At 48.6% G+C, this 25932-nt stretch overlaps 1 protein-coding gene across 2 annotated transcripts in view; it reads right to left on the minus strand.

The window, feature by feature from the left end:
- Window positions 1-25932, minus strand: part of LOC116947827 (cytoplasmic dynein 1 heavy chain 1-like) — a 65559-nt gene that overhangs the window by 19528 nt on the left and 20099 nt on the right. For both annotated transcript variants that reach the window (XM_032964009.2, XM_032964008.2), the window contains exons 23-55: window positions 25708-25874; window positions 25388-25561; window positions 24745-24910; window positions 24136-24324; window positions 23302-23505; window positions 21234-21350; window positions 20580-20745; window positions 19604-19704; window positions 19054-19213; window positions 18094-18337; window positions 17351-17534; window positions 16677-16889; window positions 15849-16087; window positions 14849-15005; window positions 13910-14137; window positions 13163-13393; window positions 12426-12566; window positions 11669-11902; window positions 10719-10925; window positions 9218-9339; window positions 8404-8569; window positions 7377-7540; window positions 6716-6845; window positions 6055-6188; window positions 5568-5682; window positions 4994-5155; window positions 3800-4014; window positions 2975-3179; window positions 2398-2571; window positions 2148-2267; window positions 1663-1783; window positions 503-698; window positions 274-391 (exon numbers count right to left, since the gene is read on the minus strand). In XM_032964009.2, coding sequence (XP_032819900.1) covers window positions 274-391; window positions 503-698; window positions 1663-1783; window positions 2148-2267; window positions 2398-2571; window positions 2975-3179; window positions 3800-4014; window positions 4994-5155; window positions 5568-5682; window positions 6055-6188; window positions 6716-6845; window positions 7377-7540; window positions 8404-8569; window positions 9218-9339; window positions 10719-10925; window positions 11669-11902; window positions 12426-12566; window positions 13163-13393; window positions 13910-14137; window positions 14849-15005; window positions 15849-16087; window positions 16677-16889; window positions 17351-17534; window positions 18094-18337; window positions 19054-19213; window positions 19604-19704; window positions 20580-20745; window positions 21234-21350; window positions 23302-23505; window positions 24136-24324; window positions 24745-24910; window positions 25388-25561; window positions 25708-25874 — 5664 coding nt within the window. The remainder of the gene's footprint in view (window positions 1-273; window positions 392-502; window positions 699-1662; window positions 1784-2147; window positions 2268-2397; window positions 2572-2974; window positions 3180-3799; window positions 4015-4993; window positions 5156-5567; window positions 5683-6054; window positions 6189-6715; window positions 6846-7376; window positions 7541-8403; window positions 8570-9217; window positions 9340-10718; window positions 10926-11668; window positions 11903-12425; window positions 12567-13162; window positions 13394-13909; window positions 14138-14848; window positions 15006-15848; window positions 16088-16676; window positions 16890-17350; window positions 17535-18093; window positions 18338-19053; window positions 19214-19603; window positions 19705-20579; window positions 20746-21233; window positions 21351-23301; window positions 23506-24135; window positions 24325-24744; window positions 24911-25387; window positions 25562-25707; window positions 25875-25932) is intronic.

A 25932-nucleotide genomic window follows, 5' to 3' on the forward strand; every position in this document is an offset into this window, starting at 1 on the left:
GATTTTTCTCCGGGTCCTCTGGTTTTTCCCCCCACGTTTAAAAACATACGCTACGAATGTTTGGCTGCTATAAATTTCCATGTGATAAGTCACTTCGTTGAGCTATCATTTGTGGTCAGGTCACTTCTAAAAAAAGGAGCTATATAGCTCAGTGTGCTTTACTTGGCAAAATAACAATAGTTAAGTTAAGAGTAGTTAAGTCGGAGGTTCGAAGTCTATAATGACTACTGGAGATTATGAAGCAGGCTCTGACCCGCTGCCCCTCAAACTCACCTGGGCGATGGCCCACTTCACCATGGGTCCGCAGGCCAGCGACGCACGGTTCACCATCTCGTAGTTGTAGCTCGGGTTCGACAGGAAATTCTTTTTCATCTTGTCACGGGTCACGTCACTGTCGGGGTTCATGGCGGGGGATGGGCGTTAGCGTCGGGTGTCAGATGAGTTACGCAAAAAAAAAAGGCGATAGAAAGCTAGGGTAAGCCATCAGGGTCTCCCCACCCACCTGATCTCCTCCGTGTTGAAGTTGACGATGGAGGTGATGAAGTTCTCGCGGATGATGACCTGGCGGATCTTCTTCCAGTCGTTGGTCTCCTCTCCGAGCAGCAGGCAGATGGACTCAAGAGCCAGCTTGACGGCGGCCGGGGGGTTGCCCATGGAGCGCACCTCCACCAGGTGCTGCTTCTTTATCGAGCTCACCGCTGAAACGCGCATATGCGTGTACACACGCGTAAGTAGGTCAAATTAGGTTTTGTTCCTTGGTAAAAAAACTTTTTTGATGGTCGGTGTCGCCGTCCACTGGACTTTACTATTCTTAACATTTGGCCCAAAAGAAATTGCGAAATGAAAATAATAAAGAAATCCAGTGAATGGTGACACCGACATTCAAAAACATATGAGAACACATGACAAAGATCCCCCCGTATAGCCTTAATACTGTTGGGGCAAGTTCTGTAAGCGAGCACAGATGAAGACCGGCACGGCACATGAGGGGGTAGGTGGCCAACACCATGCCCGACCGCCTTTGTCTCCCTCGTGGCGATGTTATCACATCACACCAGATATTCATTTGAGGCTGAGTCGACCGAGGGGATGCCGAGGACTGGTTCGGATAATCGTCACTGGTGTTGGTCGTGAGCGGGAATCGAACCTGGGTCGTCAGGTTGGTAGCACAGCGCACCAACCGCCACACGACTGCTCCCCACAAGTACACAAGCACCTTCACCACCAACTAACCCTCCCACATTGATAGAGCTGGCCATTACCTACACTAGTCTCAGCAATGGCCAGTTAAGTCTTACAACTATCAATATTTAGCTCAAGGTCCTTTTTTTACTCGTGCTCCGTTGTATCCATCACATTGAAAGATTTTATTAAAGCTTTCATATGTTATAATTCCTGAATTTTTTTAAAATGGCTGTACATGACCAACATGGTCTTACAATTTACCTCAAGTAGTTGTCTACTTCTGGTGCCATACACAAAACAACATTAACTTGAAGTACATTAACGCAATCAGAAAAAAAAAGTTCCATGTCGATTGGTGGTGGCCACTGGGATGGTCCGAAGACCTGAGCTTTGGACTCAAGTAGAGACACAACGCACAGCGTTGGGGAATATCTTCTGTCGCTAATTTTGGGTTTCGTCTCTTGCAAGAGAGCTCACCGTTCTGGGCGTCGATGACGGCCGGTTCCACCTGGTTCAGGTCCTCCTGCACGCTGATCTTCTTTTCGGCGATCTTCGCCTGCTGCTTGTGCAGCGACTCCTGGATCTCCTGGCTCATGACCTGCGTGTCGCGTCGTTCCAAACTGCGTGTTAAATTCATGTCGCGGCTACCACTTAATATTACCCCCAACCCTACCGTATACGGGTAATAATGGAATGCCATTCAAAACCTCCCTCCTCTTAATTAATACATAGCAAAGTGCCCAAATGTTAAAACAGTAGCAAAACATTTACAAACCTACAATGCCACGAGTGCTTTATATGTTACTGGAGTGCATATTGCTAATAAATCATTGTGGCCTGTAACATCATCTGAGCATGTACTGTATGAATACCAGATCCCAATTAACAAAGTATGTGCTGACAAAAAGAGACCAATAACGATGACAAAAAACACAACCCTACCCACACACGCACCACCCTACCTTCTTTTTCTCCGCCTCCTGCTGGTCCTTCACCATCTTCTTCAGCTTGTCGTTGGCCGCCGTGTTCTTCGCCTCGAGCTCTTGCGACTTGATCGACAAATCCTTCCTCAGCTCCTCCACCTGACGACGAGAAATGAAACGACAACGATAAAGGTGGCACAGCCGAGCAACGTCAGGCCAGAGCCCAAACCCGACGACCTGTTCGCGTGCCAGCGCGCTCATGCTTCGGCAGCGGGGCAGTGGGCGTCACCTGGTCGACGGTCTCCTTGATCTTGCGCAGGCCCACGTTGAGGTGCATCTGCTGCTCCTCGAGCTCGCTGCGCTTCTCGTTCAGGAGGTTTGCGTAGTGGTTGATGAAGTCCAGGTAGTGGCGCGGCGTGATGGTTGTCGTCCGGTTGCCCCTCTTGGTGAGGCGCAGGTTCGCCTGGCGCACGCAGGAGAGCGTGCGGTGCACAGGGACAGATAGTTAAGCAGGCGGACAGGTATACAGGTGGGGAGACAAACAGCCAGACAACAGGCAGGCAAAAAAGGAGGCAGACAGGTTGGCAGACAGGCAGCCACACAGACAAATGTACCAAGCAAGAAAGAGCCAAAAAATGGGTGGACAAATAGGCAGGCAAAAAGAATGACAATTAACCAGACAGACAGACTTACAGTCAGACAGCCAACAAATCAATAAGACAGACACGTGCACACACACACATAAATACGAGAAAACTGGATGATGAGCAGACTAGTATGGTGGGGGCTGGCAGGCAAGCAGGCTGGTCGTGCATGGGCAAGGCAAGCACGTGCCACCGAGGTGCCGTGCAGGCTCAGCAACGCACCTCGTGCAGCGTCTGGTGCACGAACACGAATCCGTTGACGATGGCCTCGCGGTGCGACGGCGGCTGCGGGAGGTTGTCGTACGCGGCCGGCATGCTGTCCGGCGGCACGTAGTTCGGCTTCTCGAGGTCCATCTTGCTCGTAAACTCCTTGCCCACTTGGTACAGCGCCTCGTTTGACCAGTCGCCAAACCAGTTGAGCACGCACCTGTGGCAGGGAAAGCGTTCGTATGTATGTTGAGAACTTCTTTCGCACCGTACATAAACAAGTGCTAATTGTAGGTGCGAGGAAAGGACAACAAATTAAACACAAAACAAAGTTATTAAGAAATTCGTTTTCAAATGAGTGGAGGGGGGGCAGGGCAGAGGTCACCGAAAGAGGGTTATAATTCAAATTTTTAAAAAATATTTTGTCAAAGACCTCGATGCAACCTTTTGTAATAAATTGGCATTGGCCTATCGGAGAGCAGGCCTTGCTATCGTTTGAGACTTCAAAATACAATCAAATGAAGCACCTGAACAGCATAGTATTCTCAGTGCAATTATCCATGTTTACTTTGAGATCTTAGTGACAGGTTGTGTCTTGACGTCAGAATAGTGGTGATTAACAAGTGTTTATACTTTGAGCGAGAGACAATTACTTTGGGATAACGACAATTAGCCGTGTCTTTACGTTGGCTTAGCGGCAATTCCCCAACCCTCCCAAGTTGTCGAGTCCGATTTGGGAAATATGCGCGCATTATAAATTATATTTATTATTGTTTACTCTGGACCAGCAAGCGGTTAAATCAATGCTCAATGGATGGGGGTGGGGGCGGCGACTGTCACCTGTTGAACAGCGCGGGCGAGGTAGCGGCGCGATCCTTCAGCCCCTCGGAGGACGGGTTCATGGTGAACACCACGTGCAGGTTGCGCATGACCTGGCTGGTGAACCAGCGGTACAGCTCCTCGTGCGAGTCAAGCATGAGGCCCTCCTTCTGAGATCCCTCCTTGCAGCCGGTCATGAGCGCCGCATACTCGTCTCCCTCAAACAGACCCGGCACCTACAGGGACGAGACAACGATGAAGACGGCGGCGGCGTCGGCGTAGTCACGATCGTCGTCGGCGTAGTCACGATCGTCGTCGGCATCACCATCACTGTCATTATCGCACCAGTTCCAGCGTTATCATGGCCAACGTAGTCATTTTTATCTATGTCACAATCACCATCACTGTCAGGGTTATCATCATCAGCATAGACATCATTGTTATTGCTTTAATCTTGTCATTATAATTATCTCATACACATTATCGTCGCCATCTCTGTTATCCTTAGAGCCACTCCTGTTGGTAAAACGATATATCCAGAAAAAAATAAGCCTGTTTGAATGAAGATTTCTGTTGGCACTAATATTCGACAACTTAACATTACTCATTTACGACTATAATGAGCCAAGAATGTCTGTGTGTCCCGCACGTGACGTCACTCCACGTCGGCCAGCCCCCGTCATTAATAAGCATGAGCAGGTGACGTCACTCCACATCGAACAGCCCCCCTCTCATTAATAATCATGAAGAGGTGACGTCTTCCAAATTGACACCCCCCCCTCGCCCCCTCCTCAGCATCAACTTATAACCCTCACGACAAAGGCAGAACCTGCACGTCACGCGATCTCCGTAACGCTATTGAGACAGAAGTAAAAATGACGTCATGATGAACAAGAGATTATAACCTTTAAATGAAATGTCTGTCACAGTGGCCTTACAAATTGCACACGAATTGATGCAATGAGCATCACGTCGCGGTCTGCTTTTCGCATGCAGGTTTCAGATTTACTGAAATAGACCCGTCCTTGGACAGGCAAAAGGCTAGTAAGTAAATAAAACTCCTTCAATTAATACAATCCTTCAAATTAACCAGAGCATTTGCACTGCATTCACAATCATCATCCATCCCCCCCGCTGCTCCACAACGCATCCAGCGCGGGACAAAGTTAGAAAATGAGTCGGCGCGGTTCGTCTCGGAGGCGCGTCAGCGGTCACCTCGCCGTTGGCGAGCAGGGTGTTCATGCGCTCGAGGAAGCTCGAGTCCAGCACGTTAGACTCGTCCATGATGAAGGCAATCTTCTCGTTCTTGCAGCCGGCGCGACGCAGCACATTGCGCAGGTCCTCATCGAAGTCCTCGCCGGTGTACTTGCGGTGAACCTGCGGCGCGGGAAGATGCGGACGTCGGGGGAGCGGGCGGGGAATGGACGCAGCAGCGTTCAACTCGCATCCATTTAAGCAACAACCGCTGTGGCGATGACATCTTTCAAGCTCACCCACCTTCGCAAACATTTCCCCCATCTTGGCAGATTTTCCCCATGCTCACTACACGCAACCCCTTCATACACATTTACACGAAACTTAAACCACCTTCATTTGCCTTTACTGCATTTACCTGCCAACAACCACCTTCATTCCTCTTTGCTCGCATTCTTTCGCATTCGCTCATTCCATACAGCACAAGCCCAACATCAGCAATGGAGTGTGGATTTATGACAGGTAAAAAAATCGGCACATAACAATTTCCGGCTAAGGTTGAATTTATTTTTTTACGTCAGGGTGTGGGCCCCACCTTGATCTGGTAGACGCTCAGGCCGTTCATCCAGGCCACGAAGCGCGACAGCGTGGTCTTCCCAGCACCGCTCACGCCGATGAGCAGCAGGTGGCCCTGTGGCTGGCGGAAGATCCTGCACAGCGGAACAAGCGGAACGAACGTGGGGGGTTTAAAGCGGAAGCCGCGCTTGCGAGAGATTCCCAGCAGCCGACATAAGAGGACTCAACAGCAACGAAGACGAGTCTTCAGGTCACTTGGGAAGACCTACGTTTTTGACCGTTTGCCTTTCACTGACACGTCATCATCAGCATTTTTTAAGAGGTCACCTGTCCTCCCCCCCACCTGGGTGGGGCACAGTGAGCCCAGTCTACCCCCCTTCACCATGCCCTGCCGCGTCGATCTCTCGCACAATTTTTGTCCCCCCCCCCCCCCTTCTTGTTCTGTGATCGGTGCTATGTATCTGACTCATGTTGAGTTAGGGGGGAAAAAAAGGAGAGAAAGTCACCTGTCAATGCGGAGCACGTGCTCAAGGACCTCATTAAAGAGCACAAGAGGGACGTCCAACTCCTCCTCGTAGAAGACTTTGAGGCGCGCCTTGACGTACTCGCGCAGTTCCTCTTGCTCCACAGGCACGTAGTCCTGCGCGACGGGGGCGATGCGGCAAATCAGCACAACCCGGCACAACTACACAGCGATTCACGCGGCACGATGGTACACAGGCACCGCTGATAATGCACCCATCCATTTTAATATAACGTCTATGTGGTGACGCCACTGACGTACCAGTTAACGTATACTTTCTTTTAATTCACGAAGCTTCAAGCTCATCATTAGACCTCCTTTGCCAGTACCAAAATATAATAAAAAAGCTGTCCCTTGGTGTGGACCAGTTTCAAGGACAATGCATATATTACCATAGTATGTTTTTTGTTTGCATTTTGACTGCAGGTCTTGTGGTTAATGCAGACATGAATCCTTGTAAAAATGTTTCAGTTTTGTTGCCAGAAAAAAAGTGGAAAAACCCGATTATTACTTCAAGCTCATGTCGAGCAGTCCGAGACGCACAGCACTGGTACGCGTATATACAACACGAGAGCTGTTTGTGCTTTGGTTTAAGTCTTCCTTTAACCGACGAATTGTGCGGAGCGGTGGTGGAGGGTTTGCACCTTGGATAGCCAGTTGCTGTAGAGAATGGGCCTCTCCAACGCCTGCTTGCGGTCGATGTTGGGGAAGTGCTTCAGCGCCACCATGTTGATGTTCTCGTCCGTCCAGCGCCTCTCCTCATCGTCCACGAGGCTGCCGGGTAATGTATTCACTTGAACCGAACCATGGTTTTGGCCGTCAAAAGGTTATACGACTCATCGTAGCAGCAGTCATTTACCGAGAAAATCCTCGCCGGGTATGAGGACTCTTTTGTTCGGGAGAGACCTGCATCGGGTTGTTTGGCCAATTCCACTTTTGTGTAAGATGAAACAACAGTATCCGAAAAAAACCCACAAATACCAGAGGATAAACTCAAAACTTTGCACCGACAAAGTCAATCCGGTAAGCGGATAAGGTCTATCTGTAGACCCACAGCTTTCGCTGTATTTCCAGCTTCTGACTCCTTGTAACCCTTGCAACGATACACCTATAACACCTTATATGCAATGGCAGTCACCCATCCATCCAACACTCAGTCTCACCCTCATTGCTTCAAAGATCCCACAAAGACATCTGGTGCATTCAGGGCAATCTGGTCATATGTTAACTGCTAAATGCGAGCGAATGAGTGAGCGGCCAAGCGAGTGATCGAGCGAGCAAGCGAGCGAGCGGTGCCTCGGTTACCGGTCCTGGAAGAGGCGCAGGCCCTCGTGGGCCCAGATGCGGACGAGGCCTTCGACGGGGAGGCTCTCAAGCGGCCGCAGGGCCTCGACGATTCCGCGCACCCAGCGCGTCATCTCGCGCGGAGAGTAGATGTAGTGTGGCTGCATGTCCTGTGTGAAGCGCTCCTGTGGGGTTCACGTGGGTGGGCAGGAGAAGGAAGACGTGCGTGCGAAGTGAACATGATGTGCGGATTTCAAAGCTCCAATGCCTATAAGTTGGTTCCTGCTGTCTCTCTCTATATACCAGAGGGTCCATAATGGCTGTGTTGAAGGATAGAAGGCAGCATTACTGTGGACGTGGGTTAGACATTCGGCAGTCTCTCTTTCCCATGAGGGGGGGGGGCTTTATAATGGTTGTGTCAAAATTGATTAGCACCAGCAAGATGCTGACTATAATCCCATTTTCTTGGTCAATCTCATTTTCTGTCTCTTTGGGGTTCGTAACAACGGTGTTGGAATCACCGAGCGAGGACTGCATAGGACCTGGGGTCAAGCGCAGTGTCTGGTTGTCTGTACTCAAACTCCCATGCAGCAATCTAACGTCGATATATAAAAGTGCCATAAATAGTACATTGCTACTCAATTCAGCGAAGGGCAGTGCTCATTTCTAATGGTACTTTTCAAGCTGTGATGCTGTAAATTCCACATTCCTTTACGGCAGGAACTGGCCGTCTGGAACGCTCTTTCATTTCGATATTAGGAAACCACTGGAGCTATGCACTTTTAAATCTAGTTTGAAAATTCATTTCTTTAGAAATGCTTCGTGTTTAGTTTGTTGTCCTTCCCCCGCACCTCCGATTAGCACGGTTGGCTACGTACGGTGCAAAGGAAGTTCAACTAACATACATTTCTACAAGCACTGCTAAAGTGTGGCAAACGCAGCCCCTGAAATCGCACACTCGCCACCCCTGTAAGTATGTATGCTGAACTTCTTCCGCACCGTACGTAGCCAACCACGCTAATCGGAGGCCCCTGGGACCGTTCTTCACCTGCGACATGGTGTAGAACTCGACCATGGCGGCAGTGAGGGGCTCGGCGAAGGCCCGCAGTGCCGGGATGAGGCGCAGCATGGCGCGGTTGAAAGTGCCGTAGATCTGTGTGAGCGATGCGGGTCCCGGGTAGTCGACGTACACTACCGGCACGTGGCGCAGGAGCCTGCAAACAGAAGTCGGGGTTACAGAGTGACAGAGTTAGGTTAACGTGTGGACGGGGGGACGTGAAGTTTAGAGGGCGATGGTAGTGGTGTGACAGTGGGGTGATGATCATATTGGTATTGTTGGTGTTGATGGTGCAGATGTTCGTAGTGGTAGTGGCGGTGATGTTCGTGGTAAGTGGTAGCAGTAATGGTAGAGATTCCAGGGTTGACGGTGGTGAAAGTGCTAGCGGAAATACCAATGGCAGTAACGGTGATAATGGTAGCGGTGATAGTAGCAGCCATCGTTGCGGTGATAGTATCAGCCATCGTTGCGGTAATAGTGGTAGTCATGACCATGGTGATGGTTGTGGTAATGGTGGCTACGGTGATAGGAGTGGTGGGAGTGATGATGGCGGTGATGTTAGGTGGTGTTAATGGGTGGTATACCTTGCCCCTCAAAATCCACCTAGTCTGACACAAGCTCTGCCACCGTGGAAAATGGCAGTTGTTGTTGGTGAGCAAAACAGGTGTAAACATTATATTGGCCTCATGAGACAATAAGCAGGTTCCACTTTGGAGTTTTGACCAAAATTTAATTTTGCTTACATTTTTCAGTGGAATGCCCTGAGGAAATCCCAAGTGTACAAAAAGGATGTTCGTTTCCTCACCTGTGCGACAGAGGCTTCCGGCCAGGGTCGGTGGGCGGGTTGCACGCGCCGACGAACTGTATCCTCTCGAGCTTCACCCATGTTTGGTCCGATGTGCGGTAGAAACCTCCATGCTCCACCATCTGCAACGTGCACACAAGTAACGGGGCGAGGACTCATCGATTGAAATGGACCCTTAAAGCTCACGGCTGGATCAAACTGTGCGTGCAAGATTACATTGTTTCAAATTGAACTGCTGTTTGCGATTGATCGCGTAAAACCCGCAGCCATCACACCAATGAGCAACAAGGATTCTTGAGTCAAATGGTGACCCCCAATTCGTGCCAAATCATCTAGTCTCAGTGGAAGTAAATTGTTACGTGCTTATGTATGAACTTCTTTCGCACTGTACGTAGCCAACCGTGGCTAATCGGAGGTGCTTAATCTGAACTATGAGCTGCATCAATTCATAGCCATTCTGACAACATCAACGGAAAGGACAGGATGTTGATTTTAAACGCTACTCTGCTGAAGCAGTCGGCACCATTGGTTACTAATTCATCTGCTCTTGAAATACGAGTCAAAGAAGTCAATGGCCCAGCATTAAAAAAGCATATTACAATAACCCTATCTTATATCTCTAAATAATGTATATAGCGCCTTATCCAAGGCACTTTACACAGAATTAACAATAGTACATATGAATGGAATGGTGGAAATGAGATTAATTAAATAGATTAGAGGAAGCAATGGCCAAATCTGTGATACGTGAAATCGGTGAAAGCTAAATTGATAACAGTAAGTGATGATGAATGGATTGACTAAAAGCCATATGAGAATATGAAGAGAGAAAAGTAACAGTGGCGGATACGAGGTGAAGATTAAGGGGTTTTTGGATGAGCTAGGGAAAATAAATGAGTTTTGAGTGAGGAGCGGAAACTAGTGAGCGAAGGTTACTGTTTAATGTGGAGGGGGAGTTTGTTCCAGTGAAGGGGAGGGCAAGAAGAGAAAAAGAACGAAACCATGGATTGAGCGCAAGGAGAAGGAGGAACACAGACAGCAAAGATTGTGAACGTATAGGGCAAGAAGGCACAAAGAAAGAAATGAGCGTGGAAAGATATGGTGGAGCAAGACCATGAAGGGATTTGTAGACAAGGGTGAAGAATTTAAACAGGCAATGGTAATAGACGGGGAGCCAGTGCAGTTGCACGAGGGTCGAGGTATGGGAATTATAGGGAAAGTTTAATATGAGCCGAGCAGAGTTGTTTTGGATTTGTTATGAGTCTACATTGAGTGGGGATTAGTCAGATACACAATGATGTCTTTTTCCTTTCATTAAACAAAAAAAGCCAAAAAGCTTAAGACAAACAGTGCACAATGGGGCAGTGAAATGTTCATTTCTGGAAGCTCAGCTGATACTGGAAAGTCTTATCTGACATTAATACTTGGTCAGTATGGGGGGGGGGGGACGGAGAAAGTAGAAATAGAGAGAAAAATAAACAATCGGGATACCCTGACGTACCTGGCGGATAAAGGTGAGCACGCGCTGCGTGCCGTACTTGTCCATGTCAGGCAGGTTGATTTCGTCGCAGAAGAGCACCAGCCACTTGCCAAGCTGCACGGGCGCCAGCACCATGCCGTTGGGTGTGCGCCGGTACTCGCAGTAGTGGTCGAATGTCTTGAGCAGCAGCTCCGGGGTGGTGGCACTCGAGAAGTTGAGACCGACCACCTGCGGCAACGACGGGTAGGGAGGGAAAGGAGGAGGGGGCGGGCAAGTCACACGGGGTGCATTTTCGCAACCTCTGCCAGGTGTTCAAACGAAGCACAGACCCTCACCATGAGTACTGCTTCTTGGGAAACCACCAGTGGTTGTCATATAAACAAACAGCAATGTGGTATTTTCACCACTGACGTGGGATCATCAGTGGAGAGGAATACCACCCAATACTTGGGTGAAACCAAAAGAAGCGTTTGAACACCAATCCTTGTGTTAACCACTATTTGGCAGAAACATGGCTGAACCTCTGCTATTTTTCACTAAATTTGGAGCACCGTTTACAAAAACAAGGGGAAACTGTCCTTTTGGCCTTATTTTTTATAGGGAAAAAATGTACCTACTTTATTCCAGTTGTTATAAGCATCATGGTTTAGGACGAATGTGTCCATTCAGAACTGCTGTAGACACGTGACTCGTAGCCACCACAGCCAGGTGGAGGGGTATACTAAATGTGGTGGGCTGGGTGTGGATATCCAGGCCACCGACCCAAACAGACCCAGCTCAAATATATGTATTATGTCACCAACCGTGGTAATCGGAGGTGCAGGGGGGGGAAGGACAAATTAAACACAAAGCCTACATGTTAAACAAAAAAACAGTTCTAAAGAAATTAGTTTTCAATCCACATTTAAAAGTGCATAGTTCCAGCGGTTTCCTAAAATCAGGCCCTGGTGGGACAAACAACGTTCACGTACCTCCATGTCGGGCAGTGCCCGCAGCGCGCTGAACAGTGTCATGGTCTTGCCGGAGCCAGGCGGACCGCACAGCACGAGCGGCTTGTGCTCGGCGAGCCACGTGTAGAGCAGCGCCTCGTGGCGAACGGTGTCCAGCGTGGGCACCACCACATCGGGCGCCGCCACCTTGTGGGTCTCCACCTCGATGTGCGGGACCTTCGCTTGCCAGGGTACCCACTCGCCTGAGATCGACACCTGGTAGCAAACGGGCGTAAACATTGCAATGGTTGGCCGATAAACATCGATTCCGACTGCTTGTGATGCGTGCGACAAACCGTCCACGTAAGAAATCTTTAATTTTGATTTGTATACCTTGCAAGCGGGTGGTTAGTGCCCTGTGGTTTTTTTATATCCAGGAAGGGCTCAGAGATTCTCAACAATCGATTTTAAGAGGGATTTGCTTGAGATGTTGGGCCAGTTCATAAAAAAACAGCATGTGGAGGCAAGCTGTCACTCACACGAGGGGATAACAGGTTTGCTCAGTAAGCAGGCTATACATCCAATCATTTAATGTCTGGTGGAATATAGTAGGCTACACTATGGGCACACCTACACACTGCATAAAACTTATATGTAAACCCCACAATGCTGTGCAGCCTAAATGTGTTTTCAAGTTAGCATGTGCCAGTGGAGAGAACAAAGCTACATGGTGTGAGACGCTCACTTTACCAAGTGATCAGGTGCGTGTGGGGTCAGGTGAGCCATATGCCTCCCTCACCTCGTAGTCAATAATGGGTACGTTGGTAGTTGATGGCAGTGGAATGGAGGTCACCCGACGGATGTAGTCGCCCAGCTCTGAGCGGATCTTGAGCTTTCCGTCACCAGAAAAGGACCATAGGATGGAGTACACGAGGTAGCGCTGCACAGAAACAAATGCCACCACCAACACCCAGCCTTTAATCATTTGTTTCTCACTCACACACCTTCAAGAAACTCTCTCCGAGTCTTGAGACTCTGCTGGGAATGATGGTCCTCGCCGGTCATGCAGCACTTTGGAGGCAAGGGTTAAGGAGCACGCAGATACTTGTGAAACTTCCAAAGCCACGGGGCTTAGAGGCAACCAGAAGATGGCAGTACAGCAATGTTTGTGCACTCATTATGCGGACATTCTCCAGATATCCCAGTTTCTTCCTGTACCAAAAATATTTCTTCAAAATAAACTGTCAAAAACCCATATGCCAGGAGGCACAACTATAAACTCCATTACTCCGGCCAGCAATCTAATTACTGTACTGCCATACCCCGGTCAACTTGCAGCTCGACTAACGTCAAGTCTCAAGGGCACAATGTGTGCGTAATCCACCAACCCTGCTACTCAGGCGCTGTTTTACAAGCATGGTTCATCAAAGCCTTGGTTCGCACAGAACAAAGGAGGACGGGATATGAGCAGGCAGGTGGAAGTGGGACGAGTGGGCTGAGGCTGGATGGGGCAGAGGCAGGAGAGAGGTCACCAACCTGAATGTACTTCTCGAGCTGCTCGAAGGGCATGGGGAAATCTGGGTGGTTGGCGTTGTAGAGCGCCACGTTGCGGCACGCCTGGTGCAGCAGCGAAAAGAGCGAGCCCAGGCAGCGCAGGCGCGTGAAGTCCATGATGTGCTCGAGCCGCGACGCGTGCTCCAGCGACTTGATCACCAGGCTGCCCGACGCGAAGAATGGCTGCAGCACCGACGCCACGTCGCGCTGGATCTGTGTGGGGGTGCGGAAAAAGATCCCGGACGGCAGGAGGAGAATGTTGAGGAGAATAGAGAGAGAGCAGGGGCAGAAGATCATAAGGGCACGGCGTTAGTGGTGGCGGAGTCAGTCGCGCGGTGTGATTTTTTTTTCTGATTGAAGATGAGCTTTGGTGGCAGTATTCCTACTATGTCTGTTCGAGACAATGGATGGATTACAATAATAATACGATAATAGGACTCTGACCAAATCACCCACAATGTGCCAGATCTCATCAATTCTACGCAAGCTAAGCAAGGCTGAGCCTGAACAGGGCGACGACCACCTCGCATAAAACAGATGTTGTAGGCTGCTACGGGAGCTATCCGGTGAACAGCAGAGAGCAGTGCAGCAGTTGTAGTGTATTACGATAAACTAAACACAAAAGCAGTTCTAAATAAATGAGTTTATGTATGTATGAATGTTGAACTGACCATGGAGCAAGGAAGCACTGGAGGCCATTAAGAGTTGGGGGGACGGAGGGTCGTTTACCTGCAGCATGGGCGACAGGGCCTCGGTCTCCTCCTCCTCGACCACCTTGGGTCGCCGCTGGGTGTCCTCGTCACCCTCGTCGAGCGGCACGTTGCGCAGGCGAGTCAGGAACTGGTTGAACACCATGTCGGCGCTGAGCACGTCCTCGCTGAACCACACCATGCCGCAGCGCGACACCGTGGCCAGCGTGGCGTACTTGAGGTCTTGCACTTCGAACATCACCCGTACCTGCGCATGAGCACACAGACGACGAAACGCGCCAAGGAGCAGGCACGTGCGTGCCGTGGAAGAGAATGGTCGATTAAAAATAAACATGGGCATGGAGCGTTTCACCAGCAGACCAGATTGAAATGCATTATTTTCTCCTGTATACGTCATTAAAAATCGATTCTAAGACTCGTGATACACGTATTGAATGTGGGCTCATAAGACCGATTCTTAACAATGTATGCACATTCTATGAAAACGTTATCCTTGGGCTAATGTGGCAAATGAGAAAGAACAAACAATGCAGACAAATTATTAAATTGAGTTCTTAATGAAACAGGCATCATCGGACGTCAGTAAATCGTGGAAGGGGTGAATTATTGCAAGCATATTTACCAGTTTGTATTCAAGGGCAGACTAGGACAGGTTTTACTCCGGGATGGGTTACAGTTAAGATAAACAGTGCCAATGCTCGTCACCTAAAGCAGGGCAGCTGTAGGTGTAATGCTAAAGTAAAGGCAGTGGAGTAGCTGTCAAGTGTACAGGCAGCGAGACTGCACCGATGCTCACGGGCCGGAGGGGTCCAAGTGCTGGACTACAAATAATGTTGAAATGAGACAGGGGGCTGCCATAATTTAATTCCCTGCACCCGGGGTCATGTTAACCAGGCGTGACCACTGGGTAAAGAGGGCGCTGGCGGGGGGGGGGGTAAGGGCGGCGAGTGTCACTCACGTTGGGCGGAAGGCTGAGGCGCTCTCCGTTGGGCAACGTGAGCAACTTGTTGTCGTCCAGCACAGAGTTGAGATTCTCCACCCACTCGGGGTCCACATCGCCGTCGAACACAATCCATTGCCGCTTGTGCAGCTCCCCGCGCACGTTGTCGATGATCCTGGGGGGGGAGGGGGAAGACAGAAAATACGGTTGAATAAGTTCCCAAAAAAATCCGGCTCGGTTAGCGAAGTAGCAACGTGCTCCCAATTGTGGGGTTGCAATATCAAATCCCCGTCACACGGATAAATCTCACCATCACTGTCAATATCATCATCATTATTATCACTATCACTATATCCATTATCAATATTATTTTCATCACTTTCACAATAATCATTAGGTATGAACTTCACTCCCTAGTAAGCACAACACAACTACTTCTGAATGACGACTCTATTTATCTCATTCATTTCCTAACTTGCTCACTCAATATTAGTATTATTATTGCTATGCTTGTTTACCCAGGAAAGCCTCACCAAGACTCTTTTCTTAAGACGGTCCAGTCCTGCTAACTCACTCCCTCTCACTTGCTCCCTCATTCACTTACCAACTGATTCAATTACTAACTTTATCAATAACTCGCTTATTAACTCTGCAACTCCTACGTTCATTCTCTCTTGTATGTATGTTGAACTTCTTTCGCACCATACGTAGCCAACTGTGCGAATCGGAGGTGCGGGGGAAAGAAACTAAACACAAAGAGCAGTTCTTCTTTGGTTCTTTCGGTAAAGTCACGTAGAATGATAATAAAATAATAAATTGATAAAATAAAATAACACAATAATATTCTCACGACGTTTCTAAAGAAATTAGTTTTCAATTTATATAAAGAAGTGCATAGCTCCAAGTGGCTTCCTAATATCAGAAGGGCGTTCCAGACGGCCGCATAAGCGCATCCGAAAGCGCTCTCTCACTCTTTCGCTCGCTTGCTCACTGACATGTTCAACCGTGCCACACTCACTTGCGCAGGATGTGCGTGAAGAGGCCGTCAGTCCACTCGCGAGTGTTGGGGTCCAGCGTGCCGTACAGGTGGTCCTTGCTCAGCGCCTTGGGGTCGATGATGTGGGCCACACCCTCCATTCCCTCGAGCCGTTCCAGGGCCTTGAGCAGGGCGCGCCACGCCATGGACTTGCCGCTGCCCGACGGGCCGACCATCATGAGGCCGTGGTTGATCTGTGTGATCTGGTACAGCTGCAGAACCTGCAGCACGCAAAACGACCAGCATGTCAATAAACGTGTGACCCAATGCGTTCCTTCGGCAGCTCACGGACCATGTCTTGGTTGTGTACAAAACGAAGCGATTGTTCAGCTGTCAGGCAAGCATTTATCACACATTTTGTCTTTCATTTGGGAAGTGGGCTTGGTAGATCACAGACCATCACTGTGTGTGATATTATCACATACAGGGTCAGCGAGTAGAAGGCCGACATTTCTGTGGAGGCTTGAGTTATCTCTAAAGCAGGTATTATCTCAGAGTGCTATGGCTTCTTGCACAAGAATAACAATTTCATTAAGAGATGGCCAAATATGCCAAGCAGAAGTCATGAAGCAGTCTAGAGACTAATGCAGTCACGGAACAGTGGTGCCTGTGACACACACATCCTGGACACGCACCTACAAGATAACAGCTGTTTGCTCTTTCACTTCGAATCTGTCGTTACAAACCTTCGCAAACATTGGCGACGTGGACGGCATGCCCTGGTCGACTAATCGCCTCCAACCAAGGATCAAATCCAACGAGCCGCCGCACAGAACAATACGTCAACCCCGCAGCGGTGTGCACGCTCACCTTCTCCACCCACATGCTGCCAATCTCCTCTCCGTCGCCGTACGTCAGGTGCATCTCCAGGCAGACCTTGCGCAGCTCCTGGCGCAGGGCGTCCATCTCGCCGCGGTGGTACGGAATGCCGGGGAACACGTCCGACAGCAGCGAGAAGAGCAAAGGGATGTCCTCCGCCACCAGCTTGGGCACCATCGTCTCACACACGCTCTGTATCAGGATCTGCACACAAGTGAGCACGGTACGAGCAAAAGTTATAGTACCAACCGGCCTGTCCCGCAGATGGGGTCGTTGGTTTTTGTTTAAACTAGGAATGGTAATGAAATCGCGGAGCACGAGGGACCTGAAGGCGACCTGGGTTATCCCTCCACCACCCAGTCACTGTTTACATGAGACACATGACCGCACTTTGTCTCCCAGGTGGCAGCACCTTCTGGTTAAGAAGAACTATTACTTGAGTCCACAAAAGCTACTCTATTAAGTTCTGTAAGTAACTGTGGGATAATTAAGAGTTTCTGTATGTGAAACTTAATTTAGCTTTAGACAAATGGGACTGTACAAACAAGATAAAAATGGTTATCGATCCTTGGAATTAAATCGTGATGAAGAATTTTGAAAGTTAGTAAGATTTCAGGGTTTGAGGACCGTATCGTAAACAATCAAATGGGCGCGGTTCACGTCACCTCTTGCTCGGGCAGGTTCTCAGCGATCTGGCCCTCGTCCACCTCCTCGCCGCGTTCCACCTTGTCGCGCTTGATGCGCTGGATGCGCTCGCGCTTCACGTTTCCGGCGCTGACGAGGACGCTCTTGAGGGCACGTAGCCCAAAGTCGTAGTGGCTCTGGGAAGAGAGCTGCTCGTCACAAAGCCTGGGCGGAAGGGGACAGCGGTAGAAGGAAATCAGAGACCGTCAATGCTGCTTACACCGCACGTTTTAGACCGTGCAGGTAGCTAAGGCACGTTCCTACTTCCTGGATTTCCCTGACGTTACATTACAGAGTGAATGTCTTATCTAATGACTACATTTGGCTGTCGAAATTATTCTTCAACTTACCGGTGAACAATAAAAAAAAACAGTAATAATTGGCTTGTTAAACGCTTGTACAGTGATAATTACATTTTTGTTTGGATATACCGGAGTGGTGAGGGGGATCTTACGATACAGTTTGGGCCAGATTATTACGTGGCCTCACCCAAAAAACAAATAGGAATAAAATGTATCTCCATACGCATGTGTGTACGATTAAATAAGTGTTATGAGCGTATCTAGCAGATGACATGAGGAAATCTTACCAAGTCATCCGTGCGACCTGGCTGTGGATAGAGTGAGAACACCGGAGCTTCCGTTTGAGAATCATGCATGCATTATGCCGGCCGGTGGGGGAGGAGGGTCCTCGAGAAGGTGAGAATGGGGGGAACGGCGCTCACTTGAAGAAGGGCACGATCTTGTTGGAGAGCACCTCGGCTGTGCGGAAGCCCTGCGAGTAGAGCATGACCTGTGCGATGAGCTGCCGGTCGGGCTTGGTCATGGCCAGGCTGCGGAAGAGCTTCTTCAGGTTGTCGGGCAGGTTGGAGCGGCCGGCGTAGCCCGGATTCATGGTGATGAAGATGGCCATCTCGGCGCTCACCTTCACCTGCTTGCTGAGCAGCTCGCACGTGACCGGCGGCGATTCTGCAGGCGCGCGCGAGACAGGGCACACGTGCACGCGCACACAAAGGACGTTGCGTTTGCGGCCCTGGTTGTGAATGTCACTGCTGTTGAGGCGAGTGTGACTGCTGTTTGAGTAATTAGAATTAAGAGCTGAAATTATTGGCTGAAAGAGAAGACTTTTCGACTAACATTTATAAATAGACTAATTTTTACGTACTGGATTACTCAGGTCCCCTTAAAAAATTATTGCTGCCTGGAGAAGCCATGGCCGGCGTGACACAGTTGATGAGGTAATCAAGCCCAGCCATTCACCTTCTGACCAGCAGCACATGTCTTAAGAGGTGACACGTTTTTTACAACTATTTTCTGATTAGCCAGTCGATTAACTAAATTGATAATCGGAAGAATGCTTAAATAATCAGACAGCCCAATGCTAACTGCAATTCTTTTATTCACCGACAAAAGGGTTAGTGAGCTTAAAAAATATATTTACAGGAAGATCCTGCATTGAAAGTTTGACCATTTCCATTCATGAGTTTGGTATCGAAGAAATGGCAAAACCCAGAGAAAGCCCACCAAATAATGAGGGGATAAAGCTCACAGCACCTAACCGATAATATCCAAGAACTCATTGCTGTCCTGCCATCTCCTGGCCGACCCGTGGTGATTATGGTTATGGTGTTTCCGTTCACAGTTGTGGTTATCGTGGTTATCATGGGGGCATGTTGGTCACACACCGCGCGTGCGGCTGGGGTTGGCGTGCTCCCGCAGTGCTTCCTGGATGCACTGCACTTGCTGCGACACAGCCGACAGCATGCGCTCCTCCAGGCGGTTAAACTCGTCGAAGCAGCCCCACGCGCCTACCTGGCACAGCCCTACGAAGATGCGGCCCATAGCCTACACAAACACACACACAGACAAAGGTTATCTTATAGACTGTCGGGGCAAATTATGTTAAACGAGCACCTATTAAGGCCAGAATGGCACAAGTATTCCCAGTACCACGCCCAGCCACCTGTGTCTTCCAGTGTCGATAGTTATGCAACACCAGAGTACTCATTTACGGTTGAGTCAACCTAAGGGAGGCCTAAAACAGGTTCAGATACCGTGGACAAAAATTACATTAATGTCACCAGGATCATAGCGCAATACACAAACTACTAAGCCACCTCTCCCAATATCCGCACATACACACAATCAGCATGAACGCTACATGGACTCAGGCACACGTGGCCACTGCAGTGCCGCAATACAAATCACTTGTTACAAATAAAACTTGCTGTTAACCTGGAAGTCGAAGGTCTCATCGCAGTTGAAGACGAGCACGAAGCGCCCGAGCTGATTGCCCAAGGCCTTCACGGACTCCGTTTTGCCTGTCCCGGCAGGCCCTGTGGAGATGCACGGCACGGGATTACAAGCAGAAGGTCTACGGTCATAAACACAAGCCGGTGTTCGAAAATGTTTCAACTGGATAAGATAAGGAGTTTATATTTTAAAAAATGTACTCCATTTGTTAGGCATGGGGTAGAGTTTTTTCGGATGGAACAGTTTAGCTATATTTAACTGGTTTTACGTGGGTATGTGGGATTTCCCCAAGCGGAGCATATACCTGCACAATTATTTGACTGAATAACTCAAAAAAATAAGCCATTATATTCTGTATGTGGCCAAATTATCTTGCCTAAAGCCCCAATTCTAGATTGTAAGGCAAAATTATATTATCTTAACCTCTTGTTGATTTATAGTCGATAAAAGTTTAAATATTTAAAAAAAAATGCTATACCGATTCTATATGACGTTAATATTGAACTTTCAACAAAAAAGAATTATGGAGGTCTGGACACCACAGCATGACCCTGTAGTACGACACCTTGATAAGCAAGTGGCGGGCTGGATAGCAAGGCGAGTAGGCCGGATAGCACTGCGGACTGGCCCGCGCAGTGAAATGGAGACAGCACAGGAAACACAGAGCTGGATAATTCGGCTGGCCAGAAAACGCAATTGGGCCAGAGAGCACAGTGGTGGCAAGAAAGCATGGCTACCCAGATACCATTTGCTGGCCAGAGATAACGTTGGGGCAGATAGTGCAGTGGGATCGGACAAAAGAGTGGGCCTGAGAGCGCAGTCGATTGGATAGCCTAGTGGTCCTGATTACATCGTACATTGGATAGCGCAGTGGGTTAATTACATGTTGGATAGCCCAGGGGGGCTGATTACATAATACATTGAATAGCGCAGTGGACTGGATAGCACAGTGGCTCACCAAAGGGCGATCCCCCGAGCCGAGCCTCCAGAGCTTGCGTCATGGTGAGGTAGCAGCGGTCAGTTAGCGGCGTCTGCACCAGCTTGTCCTGTACGCCCAGGTACTCGAAGCCGTAGTTGAACTTGGCATTGGCCATGTGGATTGACAGCTGCCGCAGCACCTCCGACTGCCAAGCGCAAACGCGAAAGGGAAGGGAGAGTGTCAAATGTTGGACACATGGCCTTCTCCTTAACTTCTTCTGCAGGGCGATTTAGTTCACCAGAAATGGGCCCACGCTCATCGGATCTCAGAAGCTAAGCAGGATTGAGTCCAGACGGTGCGTGGGTGGGTGGGCGACAACCTTGCATAAAACAAGTGCTGCAGGCTGCTGCGGGTTTACGCTTTCAGCATGGGGTGATGCAGAAAAGTGTATCGTTGGACTGCACTATGCCTAAAATTCTATAATCCCCACCACGCGGTGAAGTGTCGATCAGCGCGGTGAAGCATCGTAAAATAACTAGCAAGACCCGCATGACGTGATGAGGCCCTCACCCCACAGTCGATTGCCGTAAGGGCTACACATGCACACGCACAGATCTATCAGACCACTACCTCACACTTAGATATGTTGTTGAGGTAGAATGGTGAGGGGGGGGGGAGGAGGAAGAACCGCACCTGCTTAGGGTCAAAGTAGAATCGCATCTGGCTGAGCCACTCGAAGGACTTGGGGTTGTTGACTTTGCTGCGCAGCAGCATGCGCGTCACGTCGCGCTGGTGCACAAGTTCCGTGATCTGTGAGGGCCGAGCCAATGAGTGGGAGCACAAGGAACAAGGAAGAAGAGGTAAGAAATTGTGTTTTTTTTTGTTAGTGACAAAGCTTATTCAACTGGGCACTTCGTCCCAACCAATACCTGGCTCACTCTACAACACCAAAATATATTTAAAAATACCTAACTTACATTAACCCAGGAAGGCCTCAATGAGACACCACGTTCTGAAATCAAAAGCATCGCTCTGGATGTCCGCTGAAAAGTATGATCTTGAGTTTTGATTATAATGTGCTGATCTTTAAAGGTGCATTTAAACATGTTGATACTCCTGCTGTTATGGAGTGACTCATGCTGCCAGCTGTGGCTGCAAAGTTTGGTCGTACATGACATGTATTTCGTTTATTGTTAAATTTGAATCACAGTTTCTATGATCACTGTTACATAGTTTTTATAGCTTTATTTTGGTGATTTCGAAAACGTATGGTTAAGCCATGTTTGTTTGTTGAAATACAGAGTTAGCCTGATAACTTCAATCCAAATTGTCTTATGGTTGTTACTGTTTGACTTGCATCCCACTGGGATTTTTGCACACATTATTGATATACGGTGTTTTTTCTGAAAGATTTTGCTGTTTTTTCCTGGATGTTTCTGTTGCGCGTCGTCACGTTAAGATGTTCTTTGTTTATGTTTTTTGTTTGTTGCGGTTGCACCCAAGTCAAGAGCCGCATGGCTCACAGGGCTATACCTAATAAATGAAACTGAAAACTAAAATGCATGGCCAATTCTTCGTAAAGTAATTTTGTAAGATTAATGTAACTGATTGTTCTTAAAAAACATATTCAAGGAGACAGCAATCAAAAACATGGACAGATAAATTATCAGGCTACTCGATGAACAAACCACGAGCCACTTCATCGCACGTAGGCAGTTGGCAGTCTAACACACATGACAATATCTGCACAGTTAAACCTAGTGTTATTTTACCAAGTAAGGCGCACTGAGATATATAACTTTTTTAGAAGTGACCTGGCCACAAATGATAACCCAAGAAAGTGGATTATCATGTGGAAATTCATATCAGCCAAATATTCTAAATGCATGATTATAAATGTAGAGGGAAAAACTGGAGAACCCGGAGAAAATCCACACGACCACAGGGAGAACATGCAAAAATCCAAATATACAGGCGTCAGGGTCGGGGATGAACCCACGATCTTCTGTATATCAGGCGAGGTAATTAACTCTGCCTTGCATGTACCGTGCAAAGCCAAAAACCCCAAAAACTAGTGAATCACAGGTGACCATCCAGCTCAGGGATTATAGTGCTGAGCCAGCACCAGTGATTAAACCAGGTTGCATGTGTAGTGGGGTTGATTGCTCTCAGCCTGGTCATAATTGATGGCACAAATAACCCATAATATAAAATATTCTTGTTTGTTTATTTTGGCTAACTTTAAATAAGTATTGGTCTAACTGCCATGTGATAAATATTTCTCTATAGCATGGTGAGTAGAAAAGTGTGTCTTCCTATTGTTTGGACAAAAAAGGTCACTTGAAGGAATCTTTAAAGCAGTTCCGTGATATCGACTTCCACAGGCCATTCTTTAACATGGGGTGAGAGAAACACTGCTGTGCCAGATTTGTGAATGGATACTTAAATTTGTGACATGATGCCGATAGCAACATCAAAATAAAATTGGGAAAACATAAGACTATTTGAAAAAGGTCAAGATCACAGATTTATTTGCCGAGAGAAAATTTAATTTCTACAGTTTTCTGGCTTAACACTGTATGTTTATCTGTTGAACTTCTTTCACACCACCCAAGTGAGCTGACAATTGCAAAACCTTCACCAGGTTTCCAATATAATGAAAAAAACACACAAACATTTTAAAAGTCGTGGCGAATCTTTGTGGCACCACTTCCATCAAGAAGTGTTCTGCTGGTCAGGGGGGGGGGGGGGGGCGTCGTACCAAGTGTTCGAGCTTCCTGCGTCTGAGCGGGGGCTGCTCCATGAGCACGGAGTCAGCGAGGACGGTGAGCGTGGCCTCGACGTTGGTCAGCACGGCCGAGAGCGGGCCCTGGTCGTCAGGCTGCCCCCCGGCAGCCACCGTGTTCAGTGCATTCTCCACGCTCTCAGACCACGCGATCTGTGCCGACAGAACCACGAGCTGGGCCTGCACAGCACCAATGAAAGACAAAAATTGTATTGTCAACATTTCATTATTATTGTTGTTACATCTTTCATCGCACAACATTAGAAATGCTTTGGTAGTTAGATATGATACAGTCGAGGCCTGCAAGGCATCATGGGGAGAGCACTGTCTGCAATAGTTATTTTTGTAAACATTTTAAATGAAACCTGTTTAAATCACCCTGCACAATAGCTAACTGCAGGTGGCGCTTGAGTGGCACTGCTGTGTGGAACACTGCTGATGTGGAGAAAAATAATACTCAGTCGCCCTAACCATACCCCCACCTCCAATCCTATTGTGCATTTATAACCCTAACCCATACGTGGTTATGACACACCCATTACCGCACCAAAATTTATTCTGGTTTGTGGCAGTAGAACTTTTCAGAGTACGGCATTTTTGGTCCTCACAATGAAATCGATTTGTGTACCCAGCGGGTGAGACAACCGGTGTGTTAATGGACACATCACATGGTAGCCATTAATGTGAGGAGTTAAACAGGGTTAAATGGATTAGGGTTATGGCAATATAATTACTACAGCACTATTTTTGCCCCCCCCCCCCCCCCCCCGAGCCAAATCATATCGCTCTACAGCCCTACTGTCCCATCACCTGGTACATGTCGATCCAGGAGAGGTAGGCGGCCGGGTTGATAGGCCTCTCCTTGCTGAGCGTGCACAGCTCCGTGGCGGCCTCGGCCAGCAGGCGAGCCAGCGTCACCCTCATCTCTTTCTCCAGGAGGGTGAGCCACTCGTTAATCTTTGGGTGCTTCACGATCGACACGGGCGTCTTGAAGATGACCTGCGGAGAACGCCATGGGGGTGGGAGGGTGGGAAATGGACAACGTTTGTGGCCACTCGGCATTAACCCTAGCGATTCAGTGCTGCCAAAAAATTGTCAAACGTTACGAAAACTTTGGCATGTCCGTACCATGGAGTCCACTTTTTAAAAAAATCCCCACAATAAAATCAGTTTTTTGGTGTGTAAGCACCCAGTCTGATTACTCCCAAATAATTTCTTTGCATTCTCAAATATTGACTATATTTGAGAATAATATGACAGATGACACTGATAACCAATCACCTCGCTTATTATTTTTAAACTTTTTATTTACGAAATCCTTTCTATAACTGAATTTGTTTAAATACATAACATTTTGCACCCCGTTTCAGGGCCGAGTACTGCGAAAGGGTGACACAGCGTGCACCCCCCACCCCTCACCTCTTCGCCCTCCCGGGAGGCAATACCCAGGATCTCGCCGTCGTTTTCGTCCAGCAGGATAGCGGCGATGCCGGCGAACATCTTCTTGAAGTGCTTCTGCAACTTCGCCACGTTCTTGCTGTTGCCAATGATCTCCAGGAGGTCCTCGTCACCAACAAAGTAGAACCTGTCAATAAGGAAAATAAACATTTCAAAGAAATGAAAATCGATCCAAAATTGACGTCTCGTGGCAATTTTGGACTAAAGACATGAAACTTGAACATGCAAACAGGATGAAGACAGACTGACGGGTAAAGAGATAAGTAGGCAGGCAGGGCAGAGAGGCAGGTAGATATTTCACAGAGAGAAGCAAGCACGCATGTAGGTAGAAGGAAAAAAAGATGGCTAGACAGAAGTTCAGGAATATCAGGAGGTAGGTATAAATTCAGACAGGCAGGCAGGTTGGCAAGCAGACCAGCAGAAAGAGACAGGCAGAGCAGAAAAAGTTTTCCTCCATTTAAAACCAGTACAAATCTGTGCAAATCTGAGCATTGCTATACTCAGTAAGTATGATACTGCTTCACCAATACCCCGATATGGATGAACCCCAATTTTTTTTAAATTTTGGACCCCTGATCGTAAGAGAACAGAAAATGGAACATGCCTTGGGAAGGACGCCCTCTCCCGCTCCAGGTATTCGCCCAGGGCCTTCTGGATCTTTCCCAGGAGGTCCGCGAGCCTCTCAAGAGAGCGCTGCACACCCTGGATGTTCAGCACATCCATGACGAGTGGCGACTTGGACACCTTTTTCATGAGCGCCAGGAACTCCGTGCTGATGCTGTGGCAACACGACAACGTATACATAAAAACCACTACGTGCACCTTACACAAGTCTACAGCATGATGTGACATGACGTGACGTGACGGCGGCAGCTCACAAGAGTCGCGCACGAGGGGCCCCACGGGGTAACGCGACGCTCCTACCTCTGGAAGCGGCCGGTCTCAACTGGCAGCAAGTTCTTGATATCGGCACTGCCCGTGAAGATGCCCTCGAGGTAGACCCAGCGGCGCTGGACGTCAATCCAAACGTCGAAGAGCGCCAGGATGCGGTTGAGTTTGTCCTCCCAGCTCAGGGCGTCCTCCTCAAACACCTGTCCCATAGCGGCAGCGAAAAGAAAGTAATCAGGGAGTGGCTGAAGTGGTGGAAGG

Source organism: Petromyzon marinus, chromosome 31 (genome assembly GCF_048934315.1).
Source record: "Petromyzon marinus isolate PM22_M1 ecotype Great Lakes invasive population chromosome 31, UKy_Petmar_22M1.pri1.0, whole genome shotgun sequence".
NCBI lineage: Eukaryota > Metazoa > Chordata > Hyperoartia > Petromyzontiformes > Petromyzontidae > Petromyzon > Petromyzon marinus.